Genomic DNA, 21,277 nt, shown 5'->3' with positions numbered 1-21,277 from the left:
CACTCCAGCCTGGGCAACAGAGCGAGACCCTATCTCAAAAAAAAAAAAATCTTGTGTTACAAATCCATTATGCGTTAGCAAACAGCTTTGTCCACTTTGACCCTCAAGGACCTAGGCTGATGGAAGCTTGCCCGTCTCGTGATGCATCTCAACATGTAGTTTCCCAGGGTCACATCTATAGGAAAGAGAGAGTTCAAAGGAAGATTGAAAGTGGCATAAGTCACTTTTTTCCCCAGCTCACTGGCCAAAATTAGTTGCATGACCCTAATGTAAGTGAATCCAAAATGTAGGAGGAGCACAAGGAATATTAATGAGCATTACTATTTCTTCAACACATGTTCTCTTTTTATTTTCTCCATGTTACCCATCAGGTTTTATTATATGATTTATATATTTTATATAACATACATATTTACATATCATATCATTTGCATGCTTTTGTGTTTACTGTTTAGTGCCTCCTCCAGCAAGAATAGGAACTTATACTCCCAGAAAAGAATATAATTATTCTCCCAAGGAATATTTAGAATATAAAATTAGTAAAACTTGATTATTCATTGAATACAACGGCTAAGGAAATAATTAAGGATAATTCATGTTTCTCATTTGGATTACTTGGTTTTTGGTGTTTCCAAATGAAATAGGGAATATCAGAGGAGGAACAAGTGTGGGTGATATGATGATGAGTTTGGTTTGAGGTATAGTGGGTTTACTGCCATAGGGACCTCAAGGTGGAAATATGTGCAGAGTTGGATATATGGTTCTTAAACCCGGGGAAATGGGTAGGTCTTCAGCATGCCTAGTCTAGAAGTAGTTAAAAAAATAAGAAAGGGGGCCAGGTGCATTGGCTCACTGCACCTGTAATCTTAGCACTTTGCGAGGCCAAGGTGTGTGGATCGCTTGAACTCAGGAGTTTGAGATACCCATCTGTAGTCCTAGTTGCTCGGGAGGCTAAGGCAGGAGGATTGCTTGAGCCTGGGAGGTTGAGACTGCAGTGAGCCATGATTGTGCTGCCACACATCAGCCTTGGTGACAGAGTAAGACCCTGTCTCAAAAAAAAAAGGAAAAGGTAAGACTGTCAGTAACTACTAAGGACAGAATCCTTCTTTATACTAATGTTTAAAGAACAAAAAGAGGAAGATACGCTCTTGTGTGGGAAATGCAGCAAAAAATAAATGGTGAAAGGTGAACCAGGAGAGTATGAAGCTATGACTATCAAGGGTATTTAGAGTTTTAAGGAGAAAGTGAGGGACCATGTTAAATGTAGTAGATATGTTAAAAACAACAAAACAAAAAACAACAAAAAAAACAACTCTGCCTGTAGTTCCAGCTACTCAGGAGGCTAAGGCAGGAGGATCACTTGGGCCCAGGAGTTCAAGGTGTTAGTATGCTATTATCACACCTGGGAATAGCCTCAGTACTCCAGCCTGAGCAACATAGTGAGACCCTGTCTTTCTAAAAAAACAGAACAAAACAAACCACCAAAAAACAACAATTTTGTACTAAATATTTTCTACTCTTCTTACAAGCTTACTTAAGTCCCTTGCTCCTTTATTTCAACCCAACTTCCCTAACCACCTTGGCTTCAATTTCATTGAGAAATTTGAAGTCATCAGGCATAAACAGCCCCAAATGTGCCCTCCCTTCTTCCCTTTACAAACTTACCACCATGCCCATCCATCCTTTCCTCTTTCCCTCCAATCTCAGGACATTCACAGCCAACTCTTCCACTAGTGCCATTGATACCAAGAATTGTCTGCACTTTCTGTTTATGCTTTTTCCCTTTTATGATTTGTGCTCCTAGTATTCCATGAAAATTTTTCTCAGTAAGGGGACCATTTGAAATTTTAGTCAATGGGGTGGAAGTGAAAAACTAAGTACAAAGTGTTGAATACTGAATGCAAGGTAGGGGAATAGCAATATAAATTGCAGATAGCAGTCACTGATGAAGTGAGAGGGAGATAATGCCAATCCTCCTCCCCAGACAACTGAAGACATTTACATGGACCAGATTCAGGTACTATTCCAGAGGCCCTTTCATTTTGGTGGCCATATTAAAAGTATGTCTCTTACCTGTCCTCCTCCTCCTATACCATGCTAGTGATTGAATCTTCATTGTAGAAGCAGAAGTGAGCCAGTTCCCACAATAAAGAATGTAGACACATGAGATTTCATTCATTTGTTCATTTGTGGAAAAGTATTTCTTGAATGTCTGCCATGTGCCATACTCAGGGTTAGGTGCTGGAAATACAATGGGGAGTAAAAACAAATTTCTTGTTTTAGTGGACTTTATAGAATAGTGATTTGATTTGTCTTTTATTTGTTTGTTTATATCTAACTTAAATTTGTTTAACTAATTTTACTTTTTTTCCCCTTTAGTACCCTCTTATATATGGACTGATTCTTATTCCCTGCTGGTGTTCTCTAGTTTGCCTAAGTAGAATTTACATGGGAATGCACTCCATTCTGGTAAGGAAAATGTTGTCTTTTTTTTTATGACATTGACAGGAAATTTTTAAATTTTTAATCATTTGCAAACTTACCTGAAGCCTAAATGAGAAAATATTGTAAGTCGTCTAACTTTGTTTTGCAAAAATATCAACATGATGGTTTATGAAGTATTAATGTAGTAGTCACATATTTCATAGAAACAGTTTCCAGCAATCACAATAGCCAGGTATTATAATCAAGATAACATTTCTTCCCCCTTCCAATCTCACTTTTATTTTCCTTTGCAGTCTTTTCTGTGTCTCTCTTATCACTGAGTCAAAACCAGCAATGTGACTACAGAAACCAAGGAGAGCTCCTAAGTATTGTTGAAGAACTAGTGACTAGAAACTATGTGAACTTAAACTTTCCAGGGGCCATTTGTGTTTACATCTTAAACTCTACTTTTCTTCTCTTTCCCATCAGTATGTTAGGACTCACAGTGGACATTGTGTTTTGAGAATGCAATTCGGTTCCCAAAGCAGCAGCACAGGGACCCTGTACTATTTGCAGCCACACCCATTCACTTTCCCTCCTCGCTATCCCTATTGACACCCCCTTAGCTCTGGCCTGCAACATATCTTGAGCAGATTACTGTGATAGCGTCTTAATTAGTAGCCAACTTCCAGTTTGACACTGCTCCACTAGTATTCAGCTGTTTAGTAGACTTTCCAAAACACAAATACGATGCTATACTGAATTATTAGGTTTCCTCCAATGCAAAGGGTTTCTTACCTCCATAACTTTACAAATGCTGTAACATTTACTTGGAATGCCCCTTTCACTTTCTTTACCTTAACTATCCCATTCATTCTTCAAGACTCACTATAGATATTCTTAACCCCTCAAAGCCTTATTACCTTCCCCATCTTCTCTTTCTCAAGACTTGTGAGGTGACCCTTCCCCACTTATCCTAAAGTGCAATTGCTTTTTTCCTTATCTGTCAAGTATACTAGACTCCAAGTTCCTTGAGAACAGCAACTGTGTGTTTTAACTCTACCTTTAGCATCCAACATGGTGTCTCATGAGGCATCTATGAATGAATTATGTATTATCATGGAGATAAAGTATCACAAAAAAAGGTGGAAGAATTCATGGAATTCTAGTTTCTAATGGGTCATGTCAGTTTTTTTCTTGTCCTTAACAGCTTACCATTTTTAGAATTTTTTTCTCATATTATTTCATTCTCTTATTTCTTAGTTATAGAAATGTTGGTTTCTATCTCAAATTTCTTGCTTCCAGCACCTGCTCCTTCACAGATAAATTTCCAGAAGTCCCAAACACTATTTTATTTTGTTGGGAGGCAGTGTGTGCTGTAATTTTGGGGTTGGTCATTGTTTCTAGGTTTTTTTAAATTTTAATTTTAGATTCAAGGGGTACATAAGCAGATTTGTTTGCAAAGGTATATTGTGTGCTACCAAGATTTGGGCGTCTATTGATCCTGTGACCCAGATGGTGAACATAGTACCCAATAGGAAGTTTTGCAGCCCTTTCCTCCCCCCGCTCTCCCTCTCTCCTTTTGAAGTCCCTACCAAACACTTTTTTTTCTTTTTGAGACAGAGTCTTGCTCTGTTGTCCAAGCTGGAGGGCAGTGGTGCAATCTCGGCTCACTGCAGCTTCTGCCTCCCAGGTTCAAGCGATTCTTGTGCCTCAACCTCCTGAGTAGCTGGGATTACAGACATGTACCATCACACCCGGCTAATTTTTGTATTTTTAGTAGAGACAGGGTTTCACCATGTTGGCCAGGCTGGTCTCAGACTCCTGACCTCAGGTAATCCACCTGCCTTGGCCTCCCAAAGTGCTGGGATTACAGATGTGAGCCACTGCGCCCAGCCCTAAACACTATTTTAATAAACAAATTATTTGTGTTTGACTTTTTATAATTATTTGTATTTAATATGAATTGTGAATTTGCATACACTTCTTTCTGACTAATCTCTCCTAATTTTGTAATCAGATTAAGTATCATATTTTTATGCAAAATCAAATACTTGTTACAAGAAAATGTTTTCTATCTTCTGTGTCTTTTTAGAGTTATTCTGTTCCACCCCTAAAAGTTAGCATCACTACTTCTGAAAAAACTACCAAATGGTTATGCATCTTTAGTGATAAAAAGTGAATTCCTGGTATTTCTTGGAGAAAAAGATATTAGATAATATCCCTTGACTCATTATCATCATACAAGGAAGAAAAAGAATCTATGTGATTACATCGGATATATAATCTCAAAGATACTGGTTTTGTTTGCTTGTTTGTTTTTGAGATGGAGTCTTGCTCTGTCACCCAGGCTGAAGTGCAGATGCGTGATCTCAGCTCACTGCAACTTCTGCCTCCCAGGTTCAAGGGATTCTTCCAAGTAGCTGAGATTACAGGTGCATGCCACCATGCCCTGATAATTTTTGTATTTTTAGTAGAAACAGGGTTTCACCATGTTGGCCAGGCTGGTCTCGAACTCCTGACCTCAAGTGATCCACCCACCTCGGCCTCCCAAAGTGCTGGGATTACAGGTGTGAGCCACCATGCCTGGCTGATACTGTTCTTTTTAAAAAATGAAATGTTTAGTTGGGTTAGTCAAATATCCAGGATGGACAACATCTGTTCTTTTTTGTTTGTTTGCCTTTTTAGAGATAAGGTCTTGCTCTGTCACCCAGGCTGGAGTGTGATGGTGCAAACATAGCTCACTGCAATCTCAAACTCCTGGGCTCAAGTGATCCTCCCACCTTACCCTCCCGGGTGTCTAGGACTACAAACATGTACTATAATGCCCAGCTAATTTTTAAATTTTTTGTAGAGATAGGGTCTAGCTATGCTGCCCAGGCTGATATCAAACTCCTGGTTCAAGTGATCATTCCACCTCAACCTCTCAAGGTGCTGGGATTACAGATGTGAGCCACTATATCCAGCCTAACACTAGGAGTTTTAACAATGGTTATTGTTAGGTTAAAAACTGTTCGTTATTGTTTATCTATAATTTTTACTTTTTGTGTAGTGAGCATGTATTAAATGTGTATTTTAATGAAAGAAGATAGATACTTCAAAAGTCATCCCTAATCATAGCTTTTATAATCAAAAACAATGCATTATAACAATACATTTTGTTGTCAGAAACTCTGTTGTCATCATTGTCATATTTAAACTGGATCCAGGACACCTGAAATATATTGTAGTTAAAATAAAAACAAAAGGCCGGGCGTGGTGGCTCACGCCTGTAATCCCAGCACTTTGGGAGGCAGAGGCGGACGGATCATGAGGTCAGAAGATGGAGACCATCCTGGCTAACACGGTGAAACCCCGTCTCTACTAAAAATACAAAAAATTAGCCGGGCGTGGTGGCAGGCGCCTGTAGTCCCAGCTACTGGGGAGGCTGAGGCAGGAGAATGGTGTGAACCCGGGAGGCGGAGCTTGCAGTGAGCAGAGATTGCGTCACTGCACTCCAGCCTGGGCGACAGAGCAAGACTCCCTCTCAAAAAATAAAAAATAAAATAAAATAAATAAAAACAAAAAAGCCATTATGAGATAGGAGACCTGAATTTCAGTCTCAGCAAATCACTATCCTCTCTAGGTTTGATCAGTATAAATGAAAAAAATTTTCAAATTTAATACCTAATAAATCTTCATTAAATGTATGGTATTTAATATCATCTACCATAAATTGATGATAACCTGGAGTATTCCATTTAGATGTGTAATTAACAAATTTTGGGGTATAAGAGTTATTTATAATAATAAATAGCTAAAATTATTTGCTAAATTTCCTTTTAGAACATTTGCTACTTTGAGCTCTTTGTTACCTTTAACATTAATTGTTCTTTATTGCATACTTTGTGCTCTAACACTTAAAACCACTTAGTTATACATTTTAATGTTATCCATTATATTGATATCAAAATGATAGCCAACATGGTTATGCTGTAAATTTGAATGTTTCTTTTTCTGATTCTATTGGATAGGAGTTCAATATACCCTATCTAGGGAAATATAAACAATTTAAAACTCAAACAGAAAAGGAAGCAGATTTGTCTAGTTTCGTAGCAATCTAAGTTTTGTTTTGTTTTTTTTTTCCTGGTCAGACAAGGTGTGCAACAATCTAAGTTTAATACTCGTGCAGCTATACACAAAAAGTAGAGGACAACAAATACTGGATTTTTTATGTCAATTGATACATGAGAAGTTATTATTTTAAAGAATTCTTAACGTTAAGGAGATCAAACATAACAATTTAAAGACATTTAATGAATTTTTTCTTTTTTTTTTTTTTTCTTTTCTTTTCTGAGACAGGGTCTCCTTCTGTTACCCAGGCTGGAGTGCAGTGGCGTAATCTCTGCTCACTGCAACCTTTGCCTCCTGGGCTCAAGCGATCTTCCCACCTCAGCCTCCCAAGTAGCTGGGACCACCATGCCCTGCTGATTTTTCTATTTTTTCTTTTTGGAAGAGACAGGGTTTGGCCATGTTGCCCAGGCTGCTTTTGAACTCCTGAGCTCAAGCGATCCACTCGCCCTGACCTCTCAATGTGCTGGGATTACAGGCATGAGCCACTGTGCCTGGCCAGTTTTTTAATTTTTTAAGGTACTATAAAAGAAACATTTTACAGGATTGAACATATGCTTATATCTATTATGAAAAAATACATAATTTAAAAAAATACCTGGCTGGGCACAGCAGCCCATGCCTATAATCCCAACAATTTGCAAGGCCAAGGTGGGAGGAGTTCAAGACCAACCTGGGCAATGTAGGGAGACTTCGTCTCTATAAAAAATTAAAAAATAAGTTGGTCATGGTGGCTTGTACCTGTAGTCCCAGCTACTCAACGAGGTCAAGGTGGGAGGATTGCTTGAGCCAGGAAGATTGAGGCTGCAATAAGCTGTGATTTTGCCACTGTACTCCAGCCTGGGCAACAGAGCAAGATCCTATCTAAAAATAAAAATAAAAATAATTAATAAAAAGCTAACTTCAGAGCTGTTAACCCTTCATTTCACTTAACCTTAGAGTAAATATGTATGGCTTTATATAAATAACTTATCAGTTGTCATTTGTCTGAAACATCTGACTTGATATAAATTCTATGTGAAAAGTACAAAGTTTAGAATATATACACTTTAGCATATAACATGAAATTCTAAATCACTCATGAAATTTAAGATAAAAAGTAAAGCAACAGCTTTTATTTTTGTAGCCAAAATCCTATGGGTATTTACCAAGACTTGTGCCTTTAATTACAAGGTAGGGAAGTAAGGGTAAGATAGCAAACAAAGGGAATGTTACCTCATAAGGTGAAATTATTTTGGCAATTTGTGCTCTGAAATATGAAGAATTGGCCAGGTGCAGTGGCCAACACTTGTAATCCCAACACTTTGGGAGGCCGAGGCGGGTGGATCACTTGAGCCCAGGATATCTGGATCAACCTGGGCAACATGGCAAAACCCCGTCTTTATAAAAAAAAATACAAAAAGTTAGCCAGGTGTGGTGGTGTGTGCCTGTGGTCCCAGCTACTTGGGAGGTGGGAGGATTGCTTGAGCCCAGGAAGTTGAGGCTGTGGTGAGCCATGATCTCCCCTCCAGCCTAGGCCATGGCCATAGAGTGAGATCCTCTCTCAAAAAAAGAAATATGAAGAATAGACGTTTGACAGTCACATCATTTGAGATCTCCTTATCCAAATACATGGTCAGAGTTTGAGTCACTTGTGGAATCTTTGAGTAACTGAAATAAAATCCAGCTGATCAGAATTCCTTCGTAATTTTTAGTATGTATCAGTGAGTTTTCTCAGAAGAAATCCTGTTCAAAAAAAAAAAGGTGTTGAGGCTGGATGTGGTGGATAATGCCTATAATTCCAACACTTTGGGAAGCTGAGGTGGGTGAATCACTTGAGCCCAGGAGTTCAAGACCAGCCTGAGCAACATAGGGAAAGCCTGTCTCTACAAAAAAATACAAAATATTAGCCAGGCCTGGTGGCTTGCGCCTGTAGTCCCAGCTACTTGGGAAGCTGAGGTGGGAGGATCAATTGAGCCCAGGGGGTTGAGGCTGCAGTGAGCTATGACCCGCCACTACACTACAGGCTGAATGACACAGCAAGACCTGTCTCCAAAAAAAAAAAAAAAGGAAGTTGAACATTTAGTTTCTCTTCACTCCCAATATTTAATTTCTGATTCTCAAAATGTTAATTTTTATAACAACTGTGTCAAGTACCTTCAGTGTAAGAGGTTAAATAAGCAGCTGTGTGACCTTACTCCAGTTTTCATTATTTAAAAACTGGTTGATTAAGGTAACCATAAATTTCCATCAAATTTGCACACTTTTGAAAGGGAAAAAGGTGCTTTTAGTACCTGTCCAGGGGACAAGAGCAAAATGGGACTCGTCGAGGCAAGCTGTTTCATATTGGTTGTTATGGTTAAATGTGACAATAATTGTAAAGTATTGAAGCAGTGTTTTTAGTACAGAATGTTATTATTCTCCAAAAATGTCTTAGGCCTGGTTCAATAAATTATATATCATCTGCTTCTCTTATAGAGCTCTTGTCAGGCAGGATTATGTAGTCAATGTGATGAGTCTAAAGAATACCTTAACTCTTTTTCTTTCTTCCTTTCTTCTTTTTTTCTTTCTCTTTTTGTTTTTTATTTTTATTTTTAAAGAATTACCTTAACTGTCTTAATTTAACTAACCAAACATTTATTTCCTGCTTACTTATTTTTCATGCACTGAAAATATATGTATAAATAAGGTAAAGTCTTTGCCTTTGAGTAGTCATTGTCTAAATATGCAGTATGTAATAAAACAGTGTAGTGCAATTGTTTTCAACCAGGGGTGTACATCAGAATCACTGGGGAGATTTTAAAAAAATACTGATGCCCTACCCCCACTTCAGTTCAATCATAATCTCTGAATATTGTCCCAGGCATCAGTATTTTTATCAAGTTCTCCACTTGATTTTAATCTACAGCAAGGGTTATGAACTTTTGGTTTCCTGGAGAAACAGACAAGCAAAGAATGGAAAACAGTCATAGCAGGTATGTGGAGGATGCAGTGGAATCAAAGAGGAGAAAATTTCTTATTACAGTGTACGAGAAGAAAGTTTATGGAGGAGGTAGTTGCCTGAGGAGAATCTCAAAGAATATATAATAGTTTGCCTGAAATATAGGTAGGAAAGATGATTCTAAGACAAGAAGAAATAGTCTATAAATTCATTTTGGGATCTGGCATTAAATGAAACTTAATGATAGACAAAAACTCAGTTATGAAATGCTTTATATGTCCTTCTAAGAGTTGGAATGCATACATGATATTTATTGCCTTAGTTGACACTTTCCTAAACATTTTGTTAATTGATCACCTCTCAGCCTTTTGGCTAAGATCGAGCGTAAACATTTTGTTAATTGGTTGTGTAATATCTTTCATTGACCTGTTATAAAAGGAATCACTTATTTAAATAAAGAGAATACAATTATAATTTTAAGCAACTTTATTTACTTACTATTGTACAATAGGAGACTATCAGCCAAAATATGTTTTATATTTAAATAAAATTTTTAAAATGTTTTTCATGGCTGGGCATGGTGGCTTACACCTGTAACCCCAGCACTTTGGGAGACCAAGGTGGACAGATTACCTGAGGTCAGGAGTTCGAGACCAGCCTGCCCAACATGGTGAAACCCTGTCTGTACTAAAAATACAAAAATTATCTGAGTGTGGTTGGTGGCGCACACCTGTAACCCCAGCTACTTGGGAGGCTGAGACAGGAGAATTGCTTGAAGCCAGGAGGTAGAGGTTGCAGTGAGCTTAGATGGTGCCACTGTACTCCAGCCTGGGGAACAGAGTGACACTCAGTCTCATATAAATAAATAAAATATTTTCTTATATCTATCATGTAGTACATCATTTAAAGAGAGGAAAGATATTCATTTACAAGTAATTTGGTAGATTCTGCTAGACAAAACAAATTCATGTGAAGGATTTGTTTATTCATTCATTCATCCATCCAAAAAATATTTGAGGTTGAACAAAACATAGTCTATTTCCCTACCATTTTATAGTTGAATGTTCAACTGTATTCTCTTTCATAATTATCTGTATCTTCTTCTCCAGCTATTCTTATATTCCAAAGTGTTCTGATTTGGAGTTATATCTCTTTTAGAACAATGGCTTCAAGCACTGCAACTGCGGACCCTGTCATTTCATGACACAATTTTTATTGCATAGAAAAGAAATAGCCCAGCTGGTCACAGTGGCTCACACCTGTAATCCCAACACTGTGGGAGGCTGAGGCAGGTGGATTGCTTGAGCTCAGAAGTTGGAAACCAGCCTTGGCAACATTACAAAACCTTGTCTACAAAAAATACAAAAATTAGCCTAGCCGGGCATGGTGATGGACGCTTGTAGTCCCAGTTACTCAGGAGGCTGAAGTGGGGAGGACAACTTGAGGTGGAGGTTGCAGTGAGCTGAGATTGTGCCACCAAAGTCCAGCCTGGGCGACAGACCCTGTCTCAAAAAACAAAACAAAACAAAAAACAGAGAAGCATTCAAGTTCAACTGTAATCAATTAACTAATCCAAAACCCAAAAACAGCTTAAATGACCATAAGTGGGAAAACCGATAAATTGTATAATGATGCAGCAAAATATTACATGATTGTGAAAGTGAATGACCGATAACTACATATAATGAATGAATCTTAATGTTAAGTGTAAAAAGCAGTTCAAAAGAGACTGCTGTAACATTTTAGCAAAGCTCAGAAAGAAGCAAAACTAGATAATTTTTTTTTTTTTTTTTTTTGAGACAGAGTGTTGCTCTGTCACCAAGGCTAGAGTGCAGTGGCGTAATTTCAGCTCACTGCAACCTCCACCTCCGGGGTTCTAAGCAATTCTCCTGCCTCAGCTTCCACAGCAGCTGGGATTACAGGCATGTGCCACCACACCCGGCTAATTTTGTATTTTTAATAGAGATAGGGTTTCACCATGTTGGCCAGGCTGGTCTCGAACTCCTGACCTCAGGTGATCCTCCCACCTTGGCCTCCCAAAGTGCTGGGATTACAGGCATGAGCCACCGCCCCCGGGCCAAACTAGATAATATTTTGCTTGAAGATATGTGGTAAAACGATTTGAAAAAATAGGTATTTATGGCCAGGCCCGGTGGCTGATACCTGTAATCCTAACTCTTTGGGAGGCCAAGGTGGGTGGATCACTTGAGCCCAGGAGTTCAAGACCAGTCTGGGCAACCTGGTGAAACCTGGTATCTACAAACAAAACAAAACAAACAAACAAAAAATCCCAGGTATTTATGAAGCTAAAATTCATGCTTGCAAATTGCCTCCAGGGAGGAATGCAGAGTGATAGGTTGAGAAACAGCACAACAGTAGATTTGACAATTCTTGTAATATTATAGTTCTTTTGTTGGGAAGTGATTTCATAGATATGAACTTTATAGTTTCATATACACTGTACATGTATTTTGCTATGTATCAAATCCTATATAATAAAAAATTTTAAGACAAAAACATCAAGCAACTAGTCTGTTGCTTAACTGTATTGAATATTGTTAAGAAATGACCTGGCCAGATGCGGTGGCTCACGCCTGTAATCCCAGCACTTTGGGAGACTGAGGCGGGCGGATCACGAGGTCAAGAGATAGAGACCATCCTGGATAACACGGTGAAACCCCGTCTCTACTAAAAATACAAAAAATTAGTCGGGCATGGTGGCGGGTGCCTGTAGTCCCAGCTACTCGGGAGGCTGAGGCAGGAGAATGGCGTGAATCTGGGAGGCGGAGGTTGCAGAGAGCCGAGATCACGCCAGTGCACTCCAGCCTGGGCAACAGAGCGAGACTCCATCTCAAAAAAAAAAAAAAAAAAGAAATGACGGTTGTTTTTGAAGACCTCTAGTATCCATGAAAAAAGTGGTTTCAGTGTAGTGGTGAGTTTAGAGAAAAATCGGAGGTGAGGAAGTGGAGACAGTGAATATAAACATTGATAAGTTTTTCAGTAATAGTAGATCATAGGGTTTTGTTTTGTTGTAAGGTAGAAATACGGAACATTTTTGTATGTTGTCAGGAATGATTCAGAAAGTTATTTAATAGCTTTGTTTCCTCAAGTAAACCATCTTCTATCAAGTCTACACAATTGCTCCTACCTAAAACTAGGAACCATCTTTGATTCCTCTCTTTCTTCTTGCTGTTTCTCACATTCAATCCATCATCAAGTTACAGTTGTCAGTTCTTTTTTAAAATTTTTTTTTTTTTTTTTTTTTTTTTGAGACAGAGTCTTGCTCTGTCACCCAGGCTGGAGTGCAATGGCGCCATCTCGGCTCACTGCAACCTCCGCCTCCCGGGTTCAGGCATTTCTCCTGCCTCAGCCTCCCGAGTAGCTGGGATTACAAACGCGTACCACCATGCCCGGCTAATTTTTGTATGTATGTATGTATTTATTTATTTATTTATTTTTGAGTTGGAGTTTCACTCTTGTTGCCCAGGCTGGAGTGCAATGGTGCGATCTCGACTCACCCCAAACTCTGCCTCCCGGGTTCAAGCAATTCTCCTGTCTCAGCCTCCCAAGTAGTTGGGATTATCGGTGTGTGCCACCACACACAGCTAATTTTCTTTTGTATTTCTGGTAGAGACAGGGTTTCACCATGTTGGCCAGGCTGGTCTTGAACTCTTGACCTCAGGTGATCCACCTGCCTCGGCCTCCGAAAGTGCTGGGATTGCAGGTGTGAGCCACTGCACCCGGCCTCACTTTTTATTCTTAAGAGATGAAGTCTCCCTGTGTTGCCCAGCCTGGTCTCCAACTCCTGGGCTCAAGCAGTTTCGACAAAGTGTTGGGATTATAGGCATGAGCCACTGCACCCAGCTCCTATCACTTTTGAAATAAAATCTACTCTCTTACGTAGCCTACAAAAGCCTTTGCACTTGATATTCCTTCTACCTGGTACACATTTCCTCTGCCTCTAAATATAGGCTCCCTTTAGAATCAGATCTGTGCTCAAGTGTCACCACCCTCAGACAGGCTTCCTTAATCAGTCAGTACTCTAATCGGGTCCTTCATCATACTATTCTGTTGTCCTGTTTTAGTTTCTTCATAAGATTCATAACAATCTGAAATTGTAATATTTATCTGCTTTCTTATGTGGTTATCAACAGTCTTGCTCTGTTATTCGGGCTGGAGTGCAATGGCATGATCTTGGCTCACTGCAACCTCCACTTCCTGGGTTCAAGCGATTCTCATGCCTCCATCCCCAAGTAGCTGGGACCACAGGCTGGAGCCACCATACCTGGCTAATTTTTGCATTTTTAGTAGAGACAGGGATTCACTATGTTACCCAGGCTGGTCTTGAACTCCTGGCCTCAAGTGAACCACCCACCTGAGCCTCCCAAAGGGATGGGATTACAGGCATGAGCTACCTTGCCCAGCCACATTCTTGTCATTTTTTAAAGCAATGTATCCTCAACCCCTAAAATAGGGGTTGGTACTCATAAATATTTGTTCAATGAATGAATGAATGAGAAAAGAAAATTACCTAGGATGTATATCCTGTGTGGTCATGGAGATAATTACATACATAAACATATGAAAATGAAAACCATTTCTTTGAATAATAAGTGTACTTTTCCCCAGAAATCAAAACTACACAATTTTAGCATAGTTTGTTGTTCAGAATTTGAATATAAATTTGTGGATATTATATATGTAGTTAATTTATAGAAGGGTAGAATTATGAAAATATAAATCATTTTATTATTAATACAGTTTTTAGTGCCTCTTATATGGTCAGTTAATAAGGTTTACTTTGAGAATTTGACAACTTTAAAAAATTTATGTATATTCAACATTTGAAATGTCAAATATAAATTATTTTTTAAATGCCAAAAATATTCAGTATTATACTAAACAATGATACTTTTATCTTTTCCTAGGATATTATTGCTGGATTCCTATATACCATTTTAATCTTAGCTGTCTTCTATCCATTTGTGGACCTGATTGACAACTTCAACCAAACTCACAAATATGCTCCATTCATCATCATCGGGCTTCATTTAGCTTTGGGGATCTTTTCTTTCACTCTTGACACCTGGAGCACATCCCGAGGAGACACAGCTGAGATACTAGGAAGTGGTGCTGGAATTGCATGTGGATCTCATGTTACTTATAACATGGGTCTAGTATTAGATCCTTCTCTAGATACATTACCTTTAGCTGGGCCCCCCATTACTATGACTCTGTTTGGAAAAGCCATATTGCGGATCCTCATAGGGATGGTATTTGTACTAATAGTCAGAGATGTAATGAAAAAGATCACCATTCCTTTAGCCTGCAAAATCTTCAATATACCGTGTGATGATATTCGAAAAGCAAGACAGCACATGGAAGTTGAACTTCCTTATCGGTATATTACCTATGGAATGGTTGGTTTCTCCATCACATTTTTTGTTCCTTACTTATTTTTCTTTATTGGCATCTCTTGATGGAGAAGTATTGTTTATGATAAGAAAGGAGGGTATCAGTTACTGATATCCAAAAATATATTCCAGGTAAAGCCAGGTCAGAATTAGGCTTTTGCAGGAATTTAACTTAAATAATTATTTAAGTAAATTCATAAGAGTCAGTGCATTTTATCATTGCACATCCAGATACTGTTTTAGGTGAGCTGAGCTATTTCGTTACTGAGAAAATGATAAGTATCCATTTAGAATGTTCATGTAATGTTTGGAGAGTTTTGTATTATGGATTCAACTTATATATAATATATATAAGGTACATAATATGCAATTATATATCTGATATATATTATATATAAAATAATATACCTAAGTGTTTTTCTAAACTATGGGAGTGTATTATAAAATCAATAATAATATGCAAACAGTTGTGCCTGTGTATTTGAACTACATACAGGTATGTTGTTATTAACAGATATATTTAACATTTATTTACTATGGGAGCCATTTCCTAATTGAATTGCGTAATTACTAGACCAGAATGCATATGCTACTATACATTGATTTACTGCCTGTTTTTACACTGCCATTACCTTTCATGTTATCCATGATGTTGAACATGGGAGGCATTTTTAATGGACCAAATTTTTAGAAAAATTAGTTTTTGGATTTTTTTTTAAGTTCTGTATACTGTTTTGAATGAACTTTATTTGCAGCTATTCTGGACGTCAGTTTAATAATTCAGGTACTGAATTTTATTGCTTGTTAATTGTGCCTTTCCGTTGCTAAATTAAGAAATGCTATGTATACTGTGATGTAAAAATAAGACATTAATTTTATCTTAAGTTACATATAATCAAGCAAATATTTTTAAAAATGTATGTCAGGGTGACAGGCATAAAAGTAAATTACCCTTAACTCTTTAGCCTTTATTTAGAAAGAAATGTGGAATGGGCTAAACTTTCTCACCAATTTATTAGAAAGCTAAATGGATAAATACTTCCCTTTTTGTAGATATTTTTCTGTGCATTGTAAGTTATAGGAACAGGACATATTTTTTGTACATTGTCTTGATTGTTTATACTGTAGGTAGGTATTTCCAGTGAATGGAAACGTTGAAATTTATAGATGGGACAATGCACATACTTCATATGTAAACAAAGCATTTTTCTAAATAATTTGGAAAGGATTGGATTTAGCACCGTTAACTTTTAATACCCATTTATTGGCTATTTAAGGTAAATTATAAAACCTAAAATTAGTATCAGTATTTTAGATCCTATTATTTTTTCAACTTTCTATTATTTTCACAGTGGAAAATTTGCGTATAGTATTAAGCTATTCTTTTTTCTGTCTGCCTTTATATTTTGAAGTGTGGTTGTACTTACGTTAACAGTAAGTGTATTTGTAGAAAGTTTTTCATAAAGAAGAGGATTAACTTTCCATATAAATAAATACCAGGTATGAAATTACTGATTTTAGTGCAATATCTGTATGATTATCCAGAACTATTACTTCAGATGTTTCTATTTTGGGCACCATAACTATTTGAGCTCATATTTTTATAATTCTGATTGAGAATTTAGGGGCATGGTAATTTTTACCAAAACTGAAGCTGGTAATTTTAAGTAAAGCAACTAAATTTACCCTTTACTTATTAGTTAAAAGGAAACCAAGGCATGTAGGAAAATATTGGTACGTTGGAAAATGTGAAAAGAGCTTTACTTTCAAAATGTATGTTTAATGAATTGAATTTTAGGGACCGTTTCCCATAATTTGGGCCTATGCTATCCTGTTGATTTTTATGTCTAGCTTAAAAGGTATTTGAAAATGTTCCATTTGTGTTTTATTATTTTCTGTCCTATGACAGTTCTATGCTAAATGTATTTTAAAATAAAAGCCAAATTGAAGATTGAAGGTTTTGCTTTGTTTTGTTTGCCTTCCGAGCAATTGTTTCTGTTTTATCTGGTAGAGATTTTAAAAATATGTCTTGGATTTTCATTCTAGCACATATTTCCTCTGAAGCGTTTTGTCCAAAATCAAAGTGCTGTTTTGGCAATAGAAGACATTGAAGAAGTTCTTTGAGGTACAAACTGGCTTTGGTTCCATTTATGATTATTTCTAACATTGTACTTTTAGTAAAAAGTTTCATATTTCTTTTAAAAAGCTTATGCACAAAAATGTTTCAGTAAAATGTGACTAATAGTATTGTAGGTAGTTTACTGCTTTTCCATGAATGTCAAGGATTAATCATAAAACTAGGAACAGGTGGTTTTTTAAGCAGAATAAAACATATGGACATTTTATTTTGTAATTTTAAAATGCCATGATGTGTGAACTGCAAAAACCAGGTCTGCCAGAAACTAATTATATGACCTAATATAAAACAATGCCACTTCAAGATTGACACAATTATTTTTATTTTATTTTGTAGCTTTCTTTAGAAGTAGTGTTTATTAAATATATATTTCAAGGACAACATAAAAATGAATTCAGTGAAATGAATAGAATTTAAAAGCAAATTTTCCCTCACCCTCCCTGTCATTCATTCCCTTAAAGGCAAATTTTAACAGAGCATTCAATAAAGATAAGTAAGTACTAAAGTGGTTTTTTAAAATATATAATCACAAAAATTTTTAAAGGCTACTCAAGTGAAGCAGTGGGCGTGGAGAAAGATATGATCACACAATTTTATATGACAAAGATTTTTTATTGGTAAACAATTTTATTCTCGTTAACAAGGAATGTTTATTCTAGATTTAAAACCTAACATGTGGCCAAGTGTGGTGGTTCATGCCTGTAATCCCAGCCGGCCAGTAAAATGTTTAATCTGGACATCAGTAAGGATCAGTTTTTAACATTTTACTTTATAGCTGCATTAGATTTTCTGAAGAGGGTTTTTGTTGTTTGATAAGGTTTTTTAAGAAAGGGAAGAGGTAGCAGTTTGAGAAAAAGTAATTAGTAGATATTACTGTGCTGGGTATTTTCTCGTTATTTGATCAAGTTCTTCCATTCCTTTTGAAATATATATGTAAGTTAAAAAGAAAAAACTTGGCCAGTCGCGGTGGCTCACGCCTGTAATCCAACACTTTGGGAGGCTGAGGCGGGCAGATCACTTGAGGTCAAGAGTTTGAGACCAGCCTGGCTAACATGGTGAACCCAGTCTCTACTGAAAAAAAAAAAGACAAAAACATTAGCCGAGCATGGTGGCACATGCCTGTAGTCTCAGCTACTCGGGAAGCTGAGATGGGAGGATTGCTTTAACCCAGGAGGTGGAGATTGTAGTGAGCTGAGATCACACCACTGCACTCCAGTCTGGGTGACAAAGTGAGACTCCATCTCAAAGAAAAAAAAAACTTTTACACTTCAATTCTGGTTGTGGTTATAATAAGTTATACATAGCACAATAAAAATTTTAACATGCTAATTTTGAAGGACTTTTAGAAAGCTCTTCATTTTAAGCCCACCAGATCTCTTTATAAGGAAACAAGCCTTCCTTGTGAGACACACAGGAGGGAAAATTCAAAGAAAAATAAACTTTTAAAAAAATAAAAGTGTTTAAGGAAATAAATGTGTTTATTTGTTTATTTAGAGATAGGGTCTTGCTTTCTCATGCAGGCTGGGGTGCAATGGCATGATCACTGCTCACTACAGCCTCTACCTCCTGGGCTTAATCCATCCTCCTGCCTCAACCTCCCAAGTAGCTGAGACCACAGGCATGTACCACCATGTCTGGCTAATTTTTCTATTTTTATAGAGATGGGGCCTCACTATGTTGCCTAGACTGGTCTTGAACTCCTGGGCTGAAGCAGTCCTCCCACCTCAGCCACCCAAAGTGCTGGTATTGTAGGTGAGCCACTGTGCCAGGCTAGAAATGTTAATTCTTAAATCTCAACTAGCTGGCTTTTCCTAATTTGCCCTTCCCTTGCTTTCTTTCTCTCCCAAATATGGGATTCTACATCTGATAGCAGCAGTCTATAAGCAGAATAAAATATACTTTGATAACTATTGTACTGACTGTTCATGCTAAAAACCCTTAGTGATTGTGAAAGCTTTCTTGCCTATAAATATGAAAACCAGATTCTTTCATTGCTCCAGAGCCCCTAAGAGAGTATTTTTTTTTCCTTTCATCATTTTTAGTTTTGTTGCATTCTCCTTGGATGTCTAGAAAGCTCATTCTCTGGTACAGCAAGCAACAGGATATGATAATATTTTTTTTAAGATTTTTTTTCCTGTTTTCTAAAAATTAATTTTAAATATTTTATTTTTTGTATGATGACATTTTCTTAGGAGATATAAAATGGATTCTCTTTTTTTAAAAAAAAATTCTCACAATAGAAGTAAATTATTAGCCCCTCAATATTTGCAAGAAAAGTGACGAAATGCTTACTAGATAAGGATTTTTTTAAAAATTCCTCAGAGTTGAGGTTTATCCTTTGTCCTAAATTAGGAGTCCTCTTAACTGATATCTATTGTATCTATCAGTGAAATCTACCTCTGTATTAGTCCATTCTCATGCTGCTATAAAGAACTGCCCAAGACTGAGTAATTTATAAAGGAAAGAGGTTTAATTGACCCACAGTTCTGCATGGCTGGGGAGGCCTCAGGAAACTTAAAATCATGGCAGAAGGCACCTCTTCACAGGGCGGTAGGATGCAGTAAGAGTGAGTGGCGAGCGAAGTGGGAAGCCCCTTATAAAACCATCAGATCTCATGAGATCTCACTCACTATCATGAGAAGAGCATGGGGGAATTGCCCCCATGATTCAAGTATCTCTACCTAGTCTTGCCCTTGACTTGTGGGGATTATTACAATTCAAGGTGAGATTTGGGTGGGGACACAAAGGCAAAGCATATCAATCACAATCTGTAATTATGTATTGTTTACTTTTTACGTTTTCTGTCATTATCCCTATGATGTAAGCTTCATGAGGAAAAAGACCTTATGCATCTTTTTACTTCTGGATCCCTGGGACACAGTAGGCATTCAATTAGGATATGTTGAATGAATTACACGATTATTCAGTCCTTAGGCTTCAATATGTGCATTTTTCTGGGGAAAATTTCTACAGCATTCATCAGATTCTTAAAGAGATTAATTATCTAAAAATTTTAATATTGCTTAATAGTCTACCTGTTTTAAAAGTTTAGGTTGTAAATGAATGCTTCCAGTTTAGTAAGGATTTTGTCACTTTTCATGCAAATATTGAAGGGCTAATAATTTAATTCTAGGAAAGCTTTGTATGTAATTACTACAGTACCCCATTGTATGAATGTGATTTGTACTCAAATTAGTTTTAAGATTTTGTTTTTTTTAAACTTGAAATCAAATCTGAAAAGAAAATATTCTGTATATACAGGGATATAACTTTTAGTTTCTAGTAATAAATAATTGTGTTCCCGAGAATATTATTTTTTACAATTGATCTTTAATTTTTCATAAAACCAACTACATTTAAAAATTTTAAGTGATGTTTATAATTAAAATCTAGATTAAATATATTCAGAGCTTAAATATCAAGTGTTTTTTTTACTTCAGTGAAGTGAAAGGCTACCCTGGTCTCCAAAGATCTCCAGGCCCAAATTCAGAGGATCAGTGGGGTTGGTGACAATAAGATGGATTATAATTTTCCTACTATTTAAGAGTTTTTCTCCTTTTTCATCTGGGTTAATTTAAGGGGAAGCATTCACCAAACTCATTTTAATGCACAGTATTTTTGCTCATTTTTGGTTGATATGGTTTGGATTTGTGTCCCTACCCAATCTCATGTCAAATTGTAATCCCAGTGTTGGAGGAGGAGTCTGATGGGAGGTGATTGGATCATGGGAGCAGATATCTTTCTGGCTGTTCTCCTGATAGTGAGTTTTCATAAGGTCTGGTTGTTGACCGGGCATGGTGGCTCACGCCTGTAGTCCCAGCACTTTGGGAAGCCGAGGTAGGCGGATCACCTAAGGTCAGGAATTTGAGACCAGCCTGACCAACATAGTGAGACCTCGTCTCTACTGAAAATACAAAATTAGCCGGGCATGGTGGCGCATGCCTGTAATCCCAGCTACTCGGGAGGCTGAGGCAGGAGAATCACTCGAACCCGGGAGGTGGAGATTGCAGTGAGCCAAGATTGCACCACTGCACTCCAGCCTGGGCAATAAGAGCGAAACTCCATCTCAAAAAAAAAAAAAAAAAAAAAAAAAAGATCTGGTTATCTAAAAGAGTGTGGCACCTCCCCCTTCACCTTCTCTTCCTCCTGCTCCAGCTATGTAAGATGTGCCAGCTTCCCCTTTACCTTCTGCTATGATTGTAAGTTTCCTGAGGGCTTCCCAGCCAGGCCTCCTGTACCACTGGTAGAACTATGAGCCAATTAAACCTCTTT

At 37.4% G+C, this 21,277-nt stretch overlaps 1 protein-coding gene across 2 annotated transcripts in view; it reads left to right on the top strand.

Moving 5' to 3' along the window:
- Positions 1–16,824, top strand: part of SGPP1 (sphingosine-1-phosphate phosphatase 1) — a 43,890-nt gene extending 27,066 nt beyond the window's left edge. Inside the window, exons 2-3 of one of the 2 annotated variants that reach the window (XM_522876.8) lie at positions 2,380–2,469; positions 14,383–16,824. In XM_522876.8, coding sequence (XP_522876.3) covers positions 2,380–2,469; positions 14,383–14,934 — 642 coding nt within the window. In that variant the 3' untranslated portion in view covers positions 14,935–16,824. The remainder of the gene's footprint in view (positions 1–2,379; positions 2,470–14,382) is intronic. The other variant, XM_016926197.3, reaches the window with a different exon arrangement.
- The last annotated feature ends 4,453 nt before the right edge of the window (positions 16,825–21,277 follow it).

This window comes from Pan troglodytes, chromosome 15 (assembly GCF_028858775.2).
Source record: "Pan troglodytes isolate AG18354 chromosome 15, NHGRI_mPanTro3-v2.0_pri, whole genome shotgun sequence".
NCBI lineage: Eukaryota > Metazoa > Chordata > Mammalia > Primates > Hominidae > Pan > Pan troglodytes.
This window is presented reverse-complemented; position numbering and strand designations above follow the sequence as displayed.